General features: G+C 36.6%; 1 protein-coding gene across 1 annotated transcript; it reads right to left on the bottom strand.

Moving 5' to 3' along the window:
* Nucleotides 1-5,636: 5,636 nt before the first annotated feature.
* Nucleotides 5,637-21,571, bottom strand: LOC139713804 (lysophospholipase D GDPD1-like). Its single transcript, XM_071625508.1, has 8 exons — nucleotides 21,405-21,571; nucleotides 19,348-19,390; nucleotides 18,448-18,646; nucleotides 17,111-17,221; nucleotides 9,449-9,538; nucleotides 8,104-8,240; nucleotides 7,043-7,148; nucleotides 5,637-5,845 (listed from the first exon to the last, which is right to left on the bottom strand). The coding sequence occupies exons 1-8, from the start codon at nucleotides 21,544-21,546 to the stop codon at nucleotides 5,687-5,689; spliced, it is 987 nt and encodes a 328-aa protein (XP_071481609.1). The 5' UTR covers nucleotides 21,547-21,571; the 3' UTR covers nucleotides 5,637-5,686.
* Between the last annotated feature and the right edge of the window lie 625 nt (nucleotides 21,572-22,196).

Below are 22,196 nucleotides of genomic sequence, written 5' to 3'. Positions count from 1 at the left end.
TACATGTTTTTATTAGTTTGTCAGTCTTTCCAATATGATGCTGCAATGCCATCAACTTTTATAAATACCAACACTGTTTTATACGTACAGCCGTAATATGTAAGTCATGAGTGGAAAAAAATGCAACATGGAATGATTTGATATAACTGGACAGTTCTCTGTCTCTGTACCTCAGATACACAATACTCAAGAGTTGGTCAGAAGACTATGAGACTTATGTAAACATCACAGAATGTTGGTGACTGGCTTCTTGGATTACTTTTCTTCTCTCAGAGTAATTGAAATGGTGCAAAGTCCAAATAATAATCATGCCCACTGTTCAGAAAACCCCTTGACATGCCAAGATAGTAATTTGTGTGCATGTGTGTGGACGCATGGTTCTTGTTTGATGACCTTTGAGCATTGGTGTACTTACCTCAATACAAATTTAATGAAATACAATATGTTTACAGTCGACTCTCATTATAACAAAGACCTCAGGACCGGCAATTTTCTTTCGTTATATTGAAAAAAAAAAAAAACTGAACAAATAAACAATGAAAAATGTAGGGCTGGTAATATTTGGGCCTGAATTTTTACTTCGTTGTAACCAGAATTTCGTTATAACCGTGTTCGTTAGCAACGGGAGTGCACTGGAATATACAAGTGTGTATTTCTATCTATCTACCTCTTTATATTTTTATACACACACACACAAACATACAGATATGTGTGTGTGCATGGGTGTGGCTTACTGGTAGAAAAAGAATAATCTACTCATAAGCAAAAATCACATTTCATGATAACCGAAGAAATGTCGAGGGACTCACATGTCCGACTGTAATGAAGGATGATGATAACGGATCACAATGAAGTCACTTGTAGTCTGCATCATTACTTTATTGAAAATAGACAAATTTCAGCTGTGAGCTACATCTATACAAATATTTTAACTTGCACATCTTGGGAGTGTTTCACTCAATGATTAATACAGCAGCTTTAAATATAGCTACACATACCCAAAGAACAACTAAAAACAAGTACTTAACAACTAGTATACCAATTTCATTACAGCATTGAAACTATGAAAGATGTCTGTCGTCAACACTTTCAAAACACATCCCTCTCAGAAATCAACATGATGCCTAAATGCATCAGGCAATGACTGACTGGAAGGAATGCGTTAAAAGTCTTACTCCTGGATAAGCCCTATGGCCCGAATTCACGAAGGTGGTACAATATGAAACCATGGTTTAAACCATGGACAAAGACCACAGTTTTGTATGGGGCTTCAAGCGTCGCTTGGCCTATTTCATTACGAAATGACCATTTCGTTAATGAAATGATAATTTCTAAAACGTTAAGTTAACTGACTGCTAACCTTTCGTCAGAAATCAACGAAATGACTGATTTCGTTACGAAATAGGCCAAGCGACACTTGGCGCCCCCATACAAAACTATGGTCTTTGTCCATGGTTTGAACCATGGTTTCAATTGTACCACCTTCGTGAATTTGGGCCTCTGTGTTACTATTATAACTTGTCTGAAACATGATATTGAAATAATCATATTAACCTGGTAGTTTCAATGACTTTACATAATGCGAAATAATTATAATGATGGTGATGATTATTATCATCATTAAATTTGATAAAATAACCTTGAAATACATTTGCTCGAATGGAGGGATTTTCCATGATTCTTTGGTCCAGCTGGGCTTGATTCTATTTGTGAAACAAGGTTGCACATGTATGGTATATGGCCATGTTTGTTTGCTATTAGACTGAATAGTTTGGAACACCAATCTCCATAATCAATTACATGCTCCCCTCTTTCTAAAGAACAATGTGAAAGAAAAAAAAATATGCGGCCCTTTCAAATAAAAATGTGCTTATACGTAGGCCTAAATGTAACCTACTAATATGTAAGGAAAGCAATCATTTGCTTTGGTAATTGCTTTTCAGGACTTCCCATGAATGTATCTTATGGCAATTTCTAAGAGTTCATGTAGGCCCTATCTCAAGATTATCATTATTATTATTTATCCAAAATGATCTTAAGTCAAAGACATCTGAAGAATAAATGAACACATTCATGGACCACTTGTAAGAACATAATATGATACTGTGAATAACAACACTGGCATATGTGACAACACGACCTTTGTACTTTCAATACTTTCTGCAGTAAGAATGTGACCTTACATATACATGGCGGGCAATTGCACTATAGCTGTAAAGGTAAGTACCTGTGTACTTAGTACAAGAAAAGGGATAGATATGCAGTCAATTCATCACACTCAGAATAACTTTAGACTTTATGTGACTTTTCATGATTATGTTATGCTTTTTTTTTTCAGTGATATGATTTGAAATCCACAATGGATTCAACACACATTTATGTGTCTTACTCTCTTCTTTTGTAGCATTTGTACATATCCAGCTCATACAGCTGTTTGTTTTTTCTTTAATAGGGCTTATTATATGCACAGAGTATAGGTTCATATTCTCAATTTTATATGTATCATCCCAAGCATAAGTAACCTTGTGGGAAACTGTTCTGTCTAGTAAAACTGAAAACTTCACAATCAATTTAGGCCATGCTGCGACACCACTTATAAAAGAACATGAAAGCATCTGTACATATCAGACTATGTAATTTCGGGTGCCATGTAGATAATTGTTCTTTAATCTCTGACAAAAACAATTCATAATTTGCTCTTAATGTAGAATAGCTGACTGGCAACTGCAAATTCAACATCAGGACTATTTTCCCATGATGAAGCCAGACTGCAATTGTCAAGTGTAGCAACTTTATGAAACAAATTGCACTTTAATCATTGCTATTGCAATTGCTGCGAATATGAGGTATGTGTTCACCCATTTACTTTCCAGCTCAGATTTATGGCACAAATTACACTTAAGTACGTAAAAATGTATTATGCAGCCTAATAATGGTAAAGAAGAATCTTTTCCTCTGATGTAGTTTTGAGCAGGGGAGAAAGAGAGAGAGAGAAAAAAAAAATAATGGCCATAATTACAGAGCCATGCTTGTTTTTTCTTCCAACAATGGAAATAAATTATCCCTCCACTTTTAATGTTTAAAGTTTTTTTTTTAGCCAAAAAACTACCAGAATGCGAGTACATGTAGTACCGGTACTATCATTAAACTTGAAAAATCATAACCCATGCATAGGCATCACACAAAGGTAAAAGGTGTAGACTTGAAAAATCAGCAAATAATATTCTTTCACTCAGTCACCACAATGAATGAAAGAATGTGGTATTGCACTTTGAGCTAAAAAGGAACTCTCAAATCTAGAAACTGAATCAGATTTCTATGACTTTTATACACATTTCAAAGAAAGCAACTCCTTTTCACGTACAAATCATCAACAACAACAACAACAATAATAATAATAACAACAACAACAACAACAATCTGGAGTGATGAGCCAATACATCTTTGTCAGTATTAAGTGCACTGGGATATATCCTTGGACAATGCAGAATGTAGAATGCCCCATTCTTCCCAGTACCACAAAAACAGTATCAAACTGACAATGTTACATAAACTGTAGTGCAGTCCTTATCAATTGCTCCATTCTAAACACTATCAAAGTACTGTACTTCTTCCATCAATTTCGGGCTGATAATTGCTTTCTCCCATGGACATAATTTCATTGCAAAGACAGTCTTTATCATTACACATTTGACAGAACATAAACTGGTAAATGGAAGCTGCTCTTTTCAACAATTTTTATCACAAATTTTGACAAAAAGCTATAAAGCAAAGTTCTAAAAACATAAGGGCATATAACTATAAAAAAATCTATTATTGCACTGCAAGCATCCTAAAACCAGGAAATGATATATGATAATGCGAATTACTTTCTTACAGAGATGCACATTCAGTTGACTAGGCCAGCAGACAGCCATACATTTCTAATGTATTGCAACTGATTAACAAATTGCCTTACATCGATGGAAGAATTTCATGAATTTGAATAATTTTCAAACTATTTCTTTATTAAATTTGATGTACATACCCAACAATTGCTCATTGGCTTTTAACTTTTCTAGTGATACCATAGATGTCTAAATGTGCATATCTCCATATTCCCCATTCTCCGCTCACCTTAATCTATCTACTTACCTATCAATCTTTTTACATCTATCAATCTACCAACCTATCCATCTATTTATCTCTCAAACTACCAATCTTTCTATCTGCAATCAATCAATCAATCAATCAATCAATCAATCAATCAATCAATCAATCAATCAATCAATCAATCAATCAACTTACCAACCAAACAACCAACCAACCAATTTATAAATCAAACTACAGTATCAGTTGATCTGTCTATCTATCTATCTACCTACCTACCTATCTATCTATCAATCTATCTATCTTGATTTCCCCTTTCACTGAACATTTTGAATACAGAGGCATGATACACATAGAACAAGGAAACATATACAACACTGTGTGAATATTTACACCATGCACAGTCAGTACTGGAGTATAAAGTAACTGTGTCTTCACACAAGCTACCCTGCGACCAATGGTACATAGATTCTGGCAACTGACATTTCATCTAGACAAAATTCTGGATCATATGACACTATTACATTGTACTAGACTGCCTGCTCTTTTGGCATATTGCCTATTCTGGTTGCTAAAGTCAAGTAAACATATTGGTAAGAATTGATTTCTTGACTGATGGAGTGAAATAACATTATTGATGATATCTGATTGCTGATTGTCAAACTATGTTTAGGACAAAATCCTAATATATGTCTCAAAGTACAAAATGAGTGGGGAAAACAACACTCTCATGCACGCTACCCTGCACTAGTATAAACTGTGTCTGATCTGCTTCCAGAGAAAACTATAAAAAAGAATTATGCCAATCACATTGAACACCAAATTTTGGGGAACTCATGCTGCATTTTCTTATGACAAGTTCTATCTATCACTGCCAGTATTTCATTAGTTATAATATAAACTTCCTTCTCACTTGAGCCCTATTTTGGCCATACAGTGTATATCAATATTTTACTATTTTTAGGCTGCAAAACAATCAAAAGCCTCCGAATTACTAATTTCTACTGATCTATGTATTGGCAAAGCATTCCATTGAGTTAATATTTGTATCTTAATTTGCCAAACTTCTTGTGCATTTGAAATTGAAATTATCCAGTTCCATCAAATCTTTCGTACGATATGACGTAGCAGTCAGATTTGCCAATGTAATGAGGAAAATGTCATAATTCCTAAAAATAAATTCTAAAATTAATTTTACTATTACCCCTGAACTCAATGAAGCTTGGTCTAAAATCTCAAAGAATCTACACAGTGGTCTTTACAATATGGACTGCCACATGCAAACCGAGTGGATGCCAAATCAAAATGCTACATGAAGCATCCTACGATACTACAAAATGGGAAATCCTATGCCATCTATAAACTTCCTTCATTAATTTCACTGGGCCATCCTGTTTCACAGAACACCCTGCAAACAGATTCTACAGAAGCATGACAGGCAAAAGCCTGTCGTGCTTTTTTTTTTTTTTGTCTTTTTTTTTACACATGCATACACACAGACATGAATACAAAGACACAGTATAAAAAATCTTTGATCTTTGCTACAAGGTACTCAAATCATTCACACAGAACACAGATGATTCATGAACCTCTATACTCAGTGGTCTCTCTCTAGTAGGGGATCCCTGGAGGTGGAGAAACCTTTGACGTCACAGAAGTTCTTGAGCTTTGATGGGTAATCTGTCATGATCCCATCCACCTTCAGCTTGATGGCCCGGTTCCATTCCCGCTCGCTGTTCAGCACCCACAAGTAGATCTGAAAGAGCAAGTAGAAATTCATTTGTTTACTCTTTCTTGTCGTCTTGGAAGCACGAGGTCACCATTTATGAAGAATCATGAAGGGTAGGGCAAGTTCTGGAACAAACCACTGCAATTCAAAAATTGATTCTGTGAGAGAACATGAAGGGATTGTTACAGTTTTGGTTGAGATCTAACTTCATGTTTTTCACATTTTTGGTGAGATAATGAGAAACCTCTTGGGAAATAGGAAAGAGCATGTAATTCCAAGAGGGACTCGATGCTTATTTGATGAAAATTGGTTTTGAAATGGCTTAGATATCTAAAACAGAGCAACCATAATAAGAGGCGGGACCCACCATTACTAGAATTGCTTTATCTTACTCTGTTCTTGGATGTGTCAGCCATTCCAAGAGCAATTTTCATCTCATAAACTTTGAATTCCTCTTAGAATGGTATGCTCTGTATTACTTCATAGGTGGTTTCTTGGTATTTTGCAAAAAGATAAAAGCCCAATCCTCATCTCCATCAATTCTATACCATTCCTTTAAAGGACAAGTCCACCTTCATATACATAAGGATTGAGAGAATGCAGCAATATTAGTAGAACACATCAGTGAAAGTTTGAGGAAAATTGGACAATCCGTTCAAAAGTTACGAATATTTTAAGTATCTGCGCAGTCACTGCTGGAAGAGAAGACTACTACAGTGTATGATGTCACATGCCTACAACTATATAAGGAAAATAAAAAGAGAATTTCACAAAACTTTACTTTTTGAATAAAGTGCACATTTCTTCGACTTGCTACTGACGTATGTTAAGGGTAATTTTATTCCCCCTGCCTTCTGAAAGAGAGAAGTTGAGTGTTCTTTTGTTATGCGAGAAAAATGGAAATATGTTAAATTTTCTTTATTCTGTCTTTATATCGTTCTACTCATGTGACATCACAAGCTATAGTAGTCTTTTCATCCAACCGCGACTGAGCAGAAACTTCAAAAATTCATAACTTTTGAACGGATTGTCGGATTTTGCTCAAACTCTCACTGATGTGTTCTACTAATATTGCTGCATTCACTCAACCCACATGTCTATGAAGGTGAACTTGTCCTTTAAACTAGCTATATCTTTTAATGAACTCTCCAACATGTCCACAATGTCACCTTACTGAATTCTAAAATAGTTAAATGCACAAGATTAAAGCAGTGTTTATCTCACCTTGATGCCTCGCCTCTGAAGGTGCCTGAACAGACATGGACGGATAACGAGGAAGTCGTACACACGGAGAATCGCTTTCAGCACGCTCCTACCCTCCAAAAATTCTCTGCAAGAAAAAAGGGACAGTCTGAGATGAGCAAAGAGGCATCTTGTGTTAGATTTCATTATGTAATCTCAATTTGTAAAAAAGCCAATGATAAGATATGATTTCGCATTCTGATTGCTCTAGAAATGGAAGGGATGAGCTGACATTACTACAAGTGATTCAGATTTCACTAATTTGCAGTATTGTCAGCATCAAGTTTGTGAAAATTTTGTGGTAAACTTACAATGAAATGCAGTCTTTTGTATTACAGTGGACTCCTGTTATAATGAAGTCCGTGGAACTGGCACTTATGTGTTTGCTATAACGGGAGTGCACTGTATTTTTCATAAAGTTGGGAGCAATTTGGTGGTGTACCGAGAAATGTAATGTAATCTCCTTTTCTATTTTTTTTTCATGATTAAAGAGGCATACCAGACAAATTATATGATTTACATTCATTCATCATTACAAACCACATTACCTGATTATCAATGAAAGCAATGCTGAAAATTCTTTAAGTGATGAAATAACATTTTGTGACAGACACAACATATGTCCAAAACAATTGACATTATGCTTAATTTTCTAGATGGGTTTCTCCTATCACAATTTCTCAGTGGTTTGTTTTTCATAATCATTGCTTACCACTGATACATATGAATAATTTCTCGTATCTTTTGGAGAGCTGACTGCCAAAGTTAATGGACGAATGAATAAAAGAAAAAAAAATGAACAATGAATGAATTTGAATGAATATATAAATACATGAAAATTTAAAAGATAATGGCATGTCAAGTGAATGAATTGAATGTGAATGAATGGCTGATGGATAATGTATGAATGACAGAATACACAAATGAATGATTGAATGAATGAATTAATGGCATGAATGAATGACACGAATGGAATGACTGGAATGAGGGATCTCCCGGGACTACTACAAAGAACTAATGAGTGTTCCAGTTGGACGACTTACAGATCATTGATGAGTGTTCCAGTTGGTACCTCAAGGTAGGATTCCATCAGAGGTACGAATGGCAGCAAACCGGTGTATGTTAGGAGTACAAGCTTCAGCATACCAGTCATGCCAAAGATTATAGGGATGTCTGGTGCCTTTGAGAGAAAGCCAGCATAATTTCCATGATGATAGTGAAAAATTGCTTTTAAAGCAAGTGAAATCAACCATCCAATACATAATTGTACCAGCAGTCTAAATTAAGTGAAATTCACCAAATTACCCTGGCTACAGTATACATTACGATGCACATCTTAAAAGTCAAATTAGATTGTTGCCTTTGAAATTTAACACTCTAACACCAGGCAATCTTATTTCTCTAATACAATCATGGCTGTTGAAATGCAGTGTTATGTGTTTGTGCATTTCATCAACAATTGACCAGAAATTACTGTTTGTGCCACAAATTGTTTTGACCGATTTACTCTCTTCATAGCATTCATCAGATGTGTGGCCAGACTTGAACAAACCAAGAAGGCAGACAACCTTCATTGAAATTACAAATATAATTATGTCAATATGACTGGAATCATGAGATCTTTTCGCCTTTCCTCTCTTTCTTCCCCCTTTATTTAGCTTTCTTCTTAAGATGTGGATGGGGGGGGGGGGGGGGGTTAAGGATCAATGAGTTATACAAAACACCCATTTAAATTGACTTTGATCATGGAGTATCTCTTTTCTTTTACAATCTGAAATAACACAACTACCTAGCAGAGCACTTTACATGAGTTTCTGTAAGTGCAAGTATGACATGAACAACAAAAAGTAAACAGAGCAATTAATTTGGCGTAAATTACAGTTAGAGATCACATGCCAAGTTGTGTGCTATATCAAACATTCATATGCAGTCAAGTTCAAACAATAGACATCAGCCTATGCCTACTTTTCAATTCCTTTCACGAAATGAAATGAAGTTTGTTTATTCATTTAATTTTCTGATCAAACAATACAACAGTAATGACTTTAACAATACAAAGTAAAAATAATCTCAAATTTACATATAACTGTGAAAATGAAAAAAAAAAAGGAACTCAAATAAAGCCTGAACCATATGCCGGCAGGATATTTTCATCAAACAAACAAACTTCTGCATCTTGAATGAAACCTGACTGACTGATACTAGGTACTTATTTCTATTGTTATTATCATTTATTCATTTCTTCTTCTTTTTTTTTTGTCACAAACATCATGCATGTTCCCTTTAGAAGTAGATGTAAGTATGCACTTACACTTTCAAACAATGAATTCTGATGTCCTTATACATATTGTAATTGGAAAAATTATTCAAAAGTAAATAAAAACTCACCTTCTTGTGGACCTTTACGCCAATCTTGCTGTTGAAGTTTCCCACCACAGTTATCTTCTCCCTCTTGTACTCTTTGATAAGTTCAAGAACCTATAATGGTAACATTATGTTATTATAACAATAATAATAATTTTGAACTTATATTGTGCAGTTTCTAAGAAGTATATATACTCAACTGCACATGACAATATGATATAATCAAAAGAAAAAAGGACAAATAGATCAACAAGAAAGTAACACAATATAATTGTTAACCAAAAATTATAAATGATGAAATTATAATATGATACTCCCTGTGATTTGTGTTCTGTCTGGCAAATCTGCTGGTAAGCTTAATAGGCCTGCGGATTGAGGCTGAATTTGGGGGTCAACTGGCAACTATCGTATAACAAACAAATTTTGTAATTTTTTGAAAGTATATGTCTTAACAAACTTACCAGTAAAATTTACCCGAAATTTCTGCGTCGGAACATGCTCAAATGACGTCATCAATATGGCCACCCCAAAACCAAAAAAAAAAAAAAAAAAAAAAAAATCAATTAGAATTTTAGGATATCTCAAGTGTTCATTATACAACTGACATTATAATCATTAGATAAGTTGCCAGTGTATGTATTTCTTATTTCCTGCCTTTCTTCAAACAAAATTGGGCCCATTTGTGACCTCTTTTCAAAAAATCTGAGCCCAAAGTAGGTCATTTCTATGGCAACTTTATGCTGAAAACATTTTTTTTTCTCAAACAAAAAATGCAACACCCTCTCAACGATAAACACCATTCTAAATTTATATAAGTATGTAAATTTAATAGACTAGAGTTGAGACCTAACCTGTGAGAGACCATAGCTACCATGGTTACACTCAAATTTGCCTGTAGCCATTACGTGAGTATAACACAGCTGTCCAGATATCACAGTTTTCATTATTAGTGGTGTATTATGTATATTCCATCTCAGTAGCTGGATTTTTTGTTGTTTTTCGTTTTGCATTTGGCACAATCATAAGACAATCTGACATTTCGTTCAAGCCAATTAGGCATAGAACATAGATTAAGTCAATTTCTCATATTAGATGAGACCCTCCTCCACCTCAGCCCCCCTTGTTAGTTCATGGCTGTTCCTTTCTTACAGTCCTGTAGGGTGTTTCACCAAACTTCTCATTGGTTTCAGTTTCACTTCACTGGTTTCAGTCTCGCTATCTCACTTTTTTTATTATGTTTCAGTCACGAGGACTTGATAAGTGAAACTGAAAACACTAATTGACACTGATCTCACTGAAATCAATGTCGGTGAAACGGGTCTTGCATGGATTTCTGTACGATATCAAAGCAAGCTCATTATACTCGATGGACTACTACAACAAATACTGTACTTCTGAAAGAAATGAAGCACTGTTAACAGAAACTGGATACACATTTTGTCATAGATCACATTAGTCCAGTCAAAATAGGGTTTCACCCACCATACTAATTGCAGTAGGAAATTCCACTACAGTGCTACTTGTTATGGGCTACTAAACACCTTACTCAAAGTCCCAAGAAATCCAGTGGGGCATAGTGGCTAAATTTCCATAATATGCAAATTAGCACCCATTATGATAAAAATACAGTGTTTCCATGAAAACTATGCTTCTAGGTTTTAGATTGGAACACCGAAAGTGTTAAAACCTATGTTTATAATGTCAGTTAGTGTGATGCAAACATTCGCCATGACATGTACGTAGTCTGGGCCTCATTTGCATAATATGCAAATTAGCTCCCATAGGCCTAATGATAAAAATACAGTGTTTCCATGAAAAAAAAAATGCTTCTGGGATTGAGACTGGAACACCGAAAGTGTTGAAATCTATGTTTACGATGTCAGTTCGTGCGATGCAACTATTTCCATGTAGGCCCTACATAGTCTGGGCCTCATTTGCATAGTATGCAAATTAGCTCCCATAATGATAAAAATACAGTATTTCCATGAAAACATTGCTTCTAGGTTTCAGATTGGAACACCGAAAATGTTGAAACCTATGTTTGCAATGTGAGTTAGTGCGATGCAAACATTTCCACGTAGGCCTATATAATCTCGGCCTCTTGCATAATATGCAAAGGGTTCCGAGCCAACGGAATATTCTAATGCATCAAGGTGCCCGATATGAGCATATCAAGAGTGTTCAAATATGATATTTCAGTTTCTCTCCACAAAACCCAAACTTTACAGCCTTAGTAAACTAGCATGAATAATATCATAAAATTAGAGTCTGTTATCCACCAGATAATGATAGCTTAAAAGTACGAAATTAAACAAGTGTCAACATCTATAACTTGTCTAATTTTGTAATGAATGAACTCTATTTGGAGGGTGGTTTGCTCGAATCTTGATGATTCATCTCTTGCATCCTTGAGGGTTTTGAGATATTGAAGATGGCACAGTCAAAGGAAACCCTGTAGGTAGTGCCCAAAGTCACCCCAGTCGATCATATTATCCCCACGACCATTTACACAACATGCATCAACCAACGCGATTTCCGTTGTTTTAAGCGTACGAGATTTTATTTTTTTTAAGTCGTTTGGCCGTCTAGCAAAGACTCTTTTATTTCCATGAAATAGAATTGGCATTGACAGAGACATTTTCCTACAATGTGTATAATTATCTTTAAAAAGTGGTGCACAGTCAAAGCGACTCGTAGGGAGGTACCCGAATTCATACCTATACTCTCACGGATCGGTACAAAACATAATTATACACACGTGAATACAGCTGTTTGAAGCGAAAAAACTCTGTGCATAACGTCCTTTTAGTTTCATTTCCATTAAAATTCAGTGAAAGTTATAGAAGAATTTTTGTTCTACAATATCTATAGACTAAAAATGGTTCACATACGAAGGCAACCACGTGGAGGGCGCCAAAAATTACCCCACCCAAAGGCAGTCTAAGACATGCAATAATCATGTACCAACGCAAATACATAATTATGTTCTATGGGTACATGCCTTTAAACAGTCCTTTTGGTCCTCTAGCAAAGAAACTTTAATTAAATGAAATTCAACGGAGTCAACAGACGATATATTGCTCTGCAATTTTGACTTACACTGACATAGTTAGAGTGGTTATCATTCCAAGGGAGCGTACTATATGGGAAGTACCCACATTAATTGCCTCTATACATGACTCTTTGTAAGGCAAATATCAACGCAATTACAGTCGTTCCAAAAGTGCATGTCTCAAAAAAAAGTCGTTCCTTGAGTTTTATGACTATCACTTGAGTTTTATGTTTATGTATAATTATCGTATGGTGCTATAATCATTGTAAATTCTTTTCATTCGACATAGTTTTACGCACCTCATTTTCTTTTACAAAGAAAGTGATGTCTCGATCTGTTCTTGTTGAAAATGAAATAAAAATTAAATTGAGTCGTATTGAATTGGATTCCTGCCATATCAAGACACTTTTTTTCTATAAAAGTTGCCGGGGTAGAGATAAAATAACAACATTGATCTACAATGTCTATGCAGTCCAAAGGGCTCACTTGCAAAGACCACCTTAGGAGAGGTGCTCAAAGTAACTCCATGCATCCTAAAGGCGATGAAAAACATGCAGTATACAACCGAGAAAAATGTTTCATGGTTACATACCTCTGAAAAGCTCTTCCGCCTGTGTAGCACATACGCTTTTATGTTCGTAAAATGCAATTAAGGTGATATAGGACACGTTGCTTTACAATATATATTTTGTCAAGCCCTTGGGAAGTGCCCAGATTACCCCTACCCTGACCGTCGTGGTCCTGAAACAGATTAACAAAACATGCATTTATGCCAAAGCAAACTCACTTGTACATGCATGTAAAGTCGTTTTGCCGAGTGGTAAGTAAAGACACTTTACTTTTCATGATTTCTAAATGGTAGAGACACTGCTTTGCAATCATCATATAGTCAAAGGGGTGCACATTCAACGGCAACCGAGTGGGATGTGTTCAAAATCATCTAACCCCACGGCAATCATATGGCAATATAGAAACATGCACTAGCATACAGCACAAATATGTTTCAATTTTCCATGCCTTCACATTTTCCCGATCGTTACGGTTGTAGAGCAATAGCCCTTTTGTTTGTAAGAAATGCAATATAATTACAAAAAGAAAACTATATTGTCAAAAGGGTGAACATTCAAAAGCAATCCCTTGGGAAATCTCCAGAATTACACCGCCGCTCAAGACCCGTAATTACATCACACGGATACTATGAACGCAAATGCCGACGTTCTTTCGTGCATGCATGGTTTTAGAAGTAGTTGCAGCAATACAGCTACACACTTTTATATCAATGAATGTCGTGGAAATGATAGGAAAAGCGTTGCTTCAAAATATCTATTTAGTGGGAGGATGTACATTAAATGCCAATCCTGTGGGATGTGCCCCCAAAGTGCACCACCCTCATGGCAATATAGAAAACATTGAATATCATTAACGCGAATACACTATATGTTCCAAACATAATATGTTTTCAAACTTCGATCGAGCCGTAAATCAAGGGCACTTTTGTTCTCAAAAATACGTTGTACTTAATAGAGGAGACATTGCTCAACAATATCCATATCGTCAAGAGGGTGAACATTAAAAGACAACCCCATGGGATTTGTCCAAAGTACACCTACGCTCAAGCCCCCTTAAGACAAAATATAGATATTAGCAACACAAACATCGTTGTTCTATAGCGTGGATGGTTTTAAAAGCAGTTCCGGCAATATAGCAAATACACTTTTTAACAATGAAAAGTCATGGAAATGATAGAAGAGGTTTAACTTTACAAGATCTATGCAGTGAAGAGGGTGGACATTAAATGGCAACCCTGAGGTATGTGCCAAAAATATTCCACCCTCACGGCAATATATAAGACATATAAAATCCTATAACGCAAATATTATTATATATGTTCCAAACGTGTATGACTTCAAAATGCCATCGCGCCATACAGCAAAGGCACTTTTATGTCCAAGAAATACAACTTACTAACAGAGGAGACATTGCTCTACAATAAATAAATTGTCAAAAGGGTGAACATTTAAAATGAATCCCTTGAGAAGTGTCTAAATTCACACCTAAGCTTACGCCCTCTTGTTACAGAACACATAACATTAGCAACGCAAATACCGTTGTTCTAGCGTGAATGGTTGTAAAAGTAGTCCCGGAAATACAGCAAATACAATTTTCATCGACGGGAAGCAATGGAAATGATAGAAGAGACTTAACTTTGCAAGATCTATACAGTGAAGAGGGTGCGCATTAAACGGCAACCATGTGGGATGTGCCAAAAATACTCCACCCTCACCGCAATATAAAAAACACTGTAATATCATATAACGCAAATATATATATGTTCCAAACGTGCATGTTTTCGAAATTCCATCGTGCCGTATTGCAAAGGCACTTTTGTATCCAAAAATGCAACCAATTACTAGAGGAAGCATTGCTCTACAATAGCTACATTTTAAAAAAGGTGAACATTCAAAGGTAAGCTTTGAGGAGGTGTCTAAATTTACACCTACACTCACGGCCTTTATTACAAAATACGGATATTAGCAACGCAAATACAGTTGTTCTAACGTGAATTGTTTTAAAAGTAGGTCCGGCAATGCAGCAAATATACTCTTACATCAATGAAAAGTCATCGAAATGATAGAAGATTTACCATACAAGATCTACATGATAAAGAGGGTGCTTATATTGAAGGGCGACCCGGTGCCGTGTGCCCCCAAAATGCCCTTTATCCCCTTGGCAATATAGAAAACATATATTATCCTATGACGCGAATATATTATGTTTCAAACGTACATGCTGTCATGCCTTATAGCAAGGGCACGATTGTTTCCAAGAAATGCAATGTAATTAATACAGATTGTCACATAGTTCTTTACCTCAAATGTGACGTCCATATTAATATATTTTGATAAACAGAATACACGAGCAAAATGACACTTGACAGATATGTTGAAATTGCACTCTCATTCCATTGCGTAAACCTGTTTCCGAAGCTCTTTCTCGTTGCCATGGAAACAATTTTGGTGACCATGGTTAGCCTTACAATGAGTTGAGTCATCTAGTGACTGGATACGTTTACTGGGCACCTACTTATTTGAAAGTTATTAAGCTTAATTTATAACTATTTGCGTAGAAGGAATTACATTTTATCATTTAGGGTTTTTTTTTTTCATGAAAGCGTTACCATGGCAATGACTATATTCCCCCATATTAACACATGATTAAGACGGAAATTGGTTCGGCACTTCGCTGAAACCAACAAGACACATCAAAAAATATATATTTAGGCATTCTTATTATATTTCAACAAATTAAATGAAAATTATGAAAACTATTATGAATTTTTTGTTTATTTCTACTACGTCAGTGTAAGGTTGCTATAGAAACGCTATTGGTATGCGTACAACTCACCAGCTCAACTGAAAATGAGCATGATTGATGGCTGATGACCTGAGGTACATGAGAAATAGCATTACTGTAGCTAGAATTACCTCCTTTCCGAAATATTCAATTTTTATTATGAGAGATGTCGAAGTGACAATTACTCTGGCAAAATTGCAGATCTTAAGAGGCCATTTTGATGACGTCATTTGAGCATGTTCCGATTAGATTTTTTTGGGTAAATTTCAGGTGGGATATTGTCAGGATGTATACTTTTTAAAAAAGTTAGAATTTGCTTGTTATACGATAGTTGCCAGTTGAACCTTTTTTAAGCCACTTTTTGGCCATCGTCTGCAGGCCTATAATAGGCAAGTTGGCACAGAGGGCAAGAAACTATATGCCAGTGAATTGGGAAAAATGTTACCTTCCTCGAACTATTGTAAGATATGTGCACACCATGGACTGTGCCAGTGTTAATCTGAGTGCTCTTTTAAATGCCACAGTACAATGAAAGCTTTGCACTCAGTTTTATATATCACGAAGACAGATTGCGTTGTGTAGTGATCGAATATCAGTGCTCCTTGTGTTTTTCAGAGCAACTTTTTTATTTTCTGTCACAGTTGTTTCTGCAAAAGTTGTGCCTCCCAGACCCGGACAATAGCGTAGCTATTGGCCATTTGCAAGAAAAGTATTCACACATTTGTGTTCTAAAATGTACACAAATGGATAAGAAATGCGTGATAAAATGCTGTAGTAATACAATTTCAGGTGGATAATGACATAAATGCAAAATATCAGCCGAAAAGCTTCACCAGAAGTACTACAATGTCAGAGCTTACCAGAACATGGTTTCCACATGATGTTTCACATTCGACATACATTGATTACAATATATCCAGTCATAGCAGTATCCACTGTGTGCAAGGGTGAATTATCATGATTCGATTTTCATGTACGTACTAGCAGTCTCCTCCATACCAACTACTCTTCAAGAATAAAAGTTTGTATACCGACTTTTATTACTTCACACTTTTGATCTAAAAAATACTACATAACAACTAATCATCTCGCAAATCGCATCAGCCAGGCAAGTTTCTTTGTAGAGTTTTCCAATATACTGGGAGTAAATACCAAATGGTGGGAGATGAATTATGAGCCCTTGCAAGCACTATGTTTTAGCTTTAATTGGACAATATAAAAGTTGACTGACTATGATTGTCTCCACTTGATTTTAAGTCTACCCTGACCTATCAGCTCACCTTTTCAATAAGTTCGTCATCGTTTCTCTTGATGTCAAGGTTGATGGGAAAGTCTTGGAACTCTTCAAAGACCTCTCGCAGCAAAGGTATCCGCCGGTCCGGACAGTCAGGCTTATGGCACGTTTCTGCAGAAGTTTTGATTTCAACATTGATGGTAAATATAATAATAGGATATTTCTAGAGTGCCTTTTCTACGAGATACAAAGCGCTACGAGATGTCATCCCTGGTCGCCATAGGAGTCAAAATATACGCAAATTAACAGGCAGCGACAGTACAATTCCAGAGCAATACATAGATAGGGATTTTAAAATAAATAGGTCTTCAAATTTCCAAATGTACTCTTTCAAAGAAATACAATTTGATCCTCTCGCAAAAAAATGGTAATAATAATAAGAAAACCTGAAAGTACACAATAAAAATCTATAAAAACATAAAATTGATAGACGAAGATTCTCCCTGTTGACGACAACCATGATAAAAGAGAAAGTGTTAATAGGAGCAACTCCCAGCAAGATTTCCCATTAAAGTAAATCATAATTATGAAAATGAATTCACCTAGCTAATGCCATCTTACACCTATCCGCACCTGATAATCAAAACACTCCGACACTTTAAAAAAACATTGTGATATCTCTCACTTTGTATGAAGTACAATCTCTCTTGAATGTCAATTACTAAAAAGCCATGTAAACATCAATCAGTAGACACGTTTTTAACATCTTGTCCTACATCACCCTAGACAGAATTTGTGGTAAACACAAATCATTCATAAATTTCACACATTTTCCATTTTCTATGACTTAAAAAATGAAATACCTGATTCAACATTAACACAGGTCATGAAAATTATCGCCACACATTTTTCCATACAGTACCATAAACGTTAATACAAACTAGCAAAAAAAAAAAAAAGGAAGCAGTTCATTGGCAAATGGCATTTAATAACAATATCATGTCACATAATACTTTCAAATTACCAAGACCATTAAATTTACTGACCTTGTGCAAACTGAACCTCTAATTCACGACGTAATTCTGGTAGATCCTGAATAAGGAATTTAGAGAGAAAAAAAAGAGAAAGAGATCAAAGGCAGAGTAAAATCAGTACATGAAGTCTTTCACATGTGCACTGGGGGGGGGGGGACTCTTAAAGAGTTTCAACAACAGACATCTTTCTCACAGCTCAGGTTCGACCCTGTTTTGAGTGTCATCTGATTGTTTAATTTGATTTATTTCTGTATTCAATCTCAATCAAATACAAATTGAAAACAAATTTCAAAAGCACAAAGACAAGGTATAACAAGTGCAGTGATTCAAATTGATAAGGCGACATTACACAAATAGATAAGCATAAGCAATAGTGTTGTGATATCATAGAAGTCAAGGGTTTCAATTGTACCTGATAATCCGTCTCCTGAATTGTCGCTTCATGTCCGGTCACCCTGCGCAGGTCGTCGTCATGGGATACCACCACCTGTTTGTCCCTGGTGAGCTGGCAGTCCAACTCAAGCATCTCCATACCAACCTCCCGGGCCCTGATAGAAAGGGAAAAGAACTCTAGCTGCCTGATGCCGTGACTTTTGATCCCCAAATTTCAAAATCCATATGCCACCAACAGCCACACCGTGAGAGGCATACTCTCAAACTTCTAGGTTATATTTGAAGAAATACTTAACTAACCACGTTCTTCCAAGCACAGCGAGAAAGAGGGAAGAGTTAACAGAATTAGCACGAACCACATTTCTCACTTAATTATTAGCCAAGCTAACTAGCACACGTGCGGATGTCGTCAACCCATCTTCCAGAAAGCAATGCGCTCAAAAATCAACTGCTGCATTTGAACCAAATGAGGGCGTATGGATTGCAAAATGTGACAATTGTATAACAAGTATAAGTGCAAGAACAAGCATAATTCCTGAACTTAAAGAAAAAAAAATTACCTTCACAGATATCCTTTTTTCCTTGTTGAAAAGTATGAATACCATGACAGCATTTGCAGTCCATGGCCATGGGTAACATAAAACTCACATTTTCAGTGAAATTGCAAGTCTAGACGAGAAAGCTGAAACCCAGCTCTCAAGATCAACACACAAAATGCACCTTCAACTGGATAATTAAAATCAACCTGCTGATGATATTCATGAGAAGGTATGAGCTGACGGCTGAACACTGAAAGTCCTGTCACATCTTTGCAAAAAAAGTGATTCACTTGTATCCTACATTTTTGTGCACTTACCATTTGAATGCAGTCATGGTGTTCTCATAACCCTCTGCTGCACCTATCCAACACATACAGACATAAATGGGAGAAAATATTTAGAGAATACAGCAATATTTAGAATCAGATGTGTTTTTGTCCGAAAAGAGGCAGTTTGGTTTGTTTCCTTGTTTCTACGTGCCACTAGTGTTTCCTTTTTTTTCAAAATCTGTTTTAATGCAAACTGGCAACTATTCCCTTTTTCTTTTCTTGAACTTCTGATTACATGTTTTGCATCTTAGCATATTATCAGATAACCTGCAGGTGAAACAGGAAAATCAACCAAACATATCAGACCATACAAAGTGTACGTAACCCTACCAGGACATTCACGGACATAGCATGATATTTTAAAGCACCCCTTACAAGCCATGATTTACAATGTCATCGGATGAAAATAACATTATCAGTTTTTTTCTTTGCCTGGCCATCTACCTCATGCTATAAAAAAAAAAAAAAAAAAAAATGACACTGATTGGCATATGATGACATAAATGGTATCCCGGGGTACCAAATAAAAATCAGCCATTTTGTTGAATTATTTATATTTTTTTAGAAAGGTTGTACCCCGGTTGCCAAAAAGTCTAAATTATTTTGGTGCAGGAGCTAGCTCGCGCTAGCCACTGCACTGCACTGCACTGAAGCACATGCTATATTGCTAGCACAGCGTGCAATGCACGCATAGTATAACATGTAGTGGCATGGGACTGACTATGTACACGCACACATACATAGTGCATGCATTTCTCTGCGGCTGTCCTCGAGTGGACGTGAGGTGATGCTACACAACGTGGTACCCTGGGATCCATCATATATCATCATCATCACAATAATCAAGAGGGATTAGAGTACAGGAGTATATGAGCACCCAGAGTGCATTCTGAAAATTTAAAGGAGACCTCCGGATGATTTTCAGATTTTTACATTTGAACAACTATAAATTAGTTATACTGAGGACAGAGTTTCAGAATTTGTGATAATTGGGATGAAGAATAAGAATATTTTCAAAATTTAGAACAAATTGTAATGAACATGGATGATGACATGGCAGAGTCACCATATGCATGAGTTGGGGCTCGTGGAAGCAGAACAAAAGAAGAAGGTATGCATAGATTATACATAGGTGAACTCGCAAGCAAGTGGTATTGTAATGAAATTACACTGCTACATTTCTGAAATATGTGAACCTCCTATGTCATCATCCTTGTTCAATGTAATTTGGTTAAGGTTGTTCAGAGTATTGTTTCTGCTCAAGAACCACAATAAATTCCACAAATCTGTACATGGAGTTGTCGATTTATGTACTACATGATGTGAAATTATGAAAATCATCTGGAATGTCCCTTTAACATTACATTACCCTGCAACATGAACACATTGTGTTCTCGAACATCTTCCCCCCCCCCCCCCCCCCCCAACATTCTCACACTGAGGACTATAATTGCAATCTATCATGCTTGGAACAATTGTATCTGATATGTGTTTGTTTATTGTTTACCAATTTCTTATCTGTAGTGTTGTCATGTTTGAGTTTTCATTTTTTGAAGCGCCATTGAGCACTGAAAGGTGGACCTGTGCGCTATACAAGTAGCCACTAATATTTAATAATTATTATTACATTCTTGACCACTGACACAGTGTGTGTTGCAAACTCGTATGCAATTGCAGCATCACCCACGGCCCACTCACAATCAATACAATATCGGTTGTGGAAGGACTCTCAACATTACACTGATATATCTAACAGTTACATTCTTTGTAGAGCTCTATTTAATCAAGGGTAAAACCTTTCATACAAATTGTTACAGTCGTACAGAGTAAGACAGAGAGAAATGTTTTTATGAATTTAGACAGCCTACCGTATCAGGGCATTAACCTCCAGCCTCCTGAGGTAATGGAGGTTTGCCCTGATACGGGCGCGGGTGGAGCATGACTCAGCAAGAATCAGCGGCTTGATACACTACTTCGCCCCCGAAAGTTTGGGGGAGAGAAGGTAGCTACAGCCTACAGGTACAGCGGTAGTGGCTGATACTTACCTCCCCGGTGAGCGATTAATTTGGCATTGATGCTAGACTTCTTCTTCAGATGAAGGAGGTTCGGAAACCGGAATAATACAGCCGATGCTACAACATATCCCCCAAACAAGGAAAGAGGTAGAGCGATGGCTAGAGTACTCATTTTGAGATCTCAGAAATGTCGTGACTCCGCTCCCCACAGCAGAAACACTACGATCAAAGATTGTATTTTTATGCGAGACGCGTACAGCATGAAGACACTGCGCGTACGTAGGCCGACCGTGGCCGTATGCCTGAACCGTGCACCCCCCCCCCCCCCCTCACGCCCCTATCTATGCCATGGTATCCCCCAGCCAGCTAGGCTAGCTAGCTCCCCTCGAACTCGTCGATGTTCTCGATTGATTGATTGCTGTTGTTGTTGGTTTGGACTTTACCGCTATTATCATTTACAGCTGAATACTGGTACATAGCCATCGAGGTTGATCTTCATGTATGGAGATCAGTGGTATACGCCGAAATAAAAACTGTGTTTAACATCTCTGCCGCCACGTGGAGAAACCTCTTCAAAAGGATTTTCTCAAATCAAATAGGCCTATAATTCATAGTGAACCTTTATTATTCAAAATCTCTCACTGTTCTTCTTCTTCCAGGTCGGTACACCGTCGATAACTGACAATGATTCGAGGATGTGTAATTATCCGATATTTATATTCATTGATTGACGAATGAAGGGCCGGCGGAACCGGGGGGGGGGGGGGGGGGGGGGGGGAGGGGGGCTCGGCCCCCACTTTTTTTCACCATACAAAGGAATAC

Source organism: Diadema antillarum, unplaced genomic scaffold (genome assembly GCF_040938485.1).
Source record: "Diadema antillarum isolate AM-2024a unplaced genomic scaffold, OU_Dant_1.0 seq00002068_RagTag, whole genome shotgun sequence".
In the NCBI taxonomy this organism is placed as follows: Eukaryota; Metazoa; Echinodermata; class Echinoidea; order Diadematoida; family Diadematidae; genus Diadema; species Diadema antillarum.
The sequence above is the reverse complement of the archived record's forward strand: the minus strand, read 5'-3'. Positions and strand labels throughout refer to the sequence as shown.

What these genes read in the sequence shown, in the direction of transcription:
- LOC139713804 (XM_071625508.1), bottom strand. Translation starts at nt 21,546, where the DNA reads ATGAGTACTCTAGCCATCGCTCTACCTCTTTCCTTGTTTGGGGGATAT. An exon ending in GCTTATGCTTATCTATTTGT is followed by an intron (nt 17,222 to 18,447) that starts GTAATGTCGCCT and finishes ACGTGCCATAAG; the next exon opens with CCTGACTGTCCGGACCGGCG. An exon ending in GCGTAAAGGTCCACAAGAAG is followed by an intron (nt 8,241 to 9,448) that starts GTGAGTTTTTAT and finishes TTTCTCTCAAAG; the next exon opens with GCACCAGACATCCCTATAAT.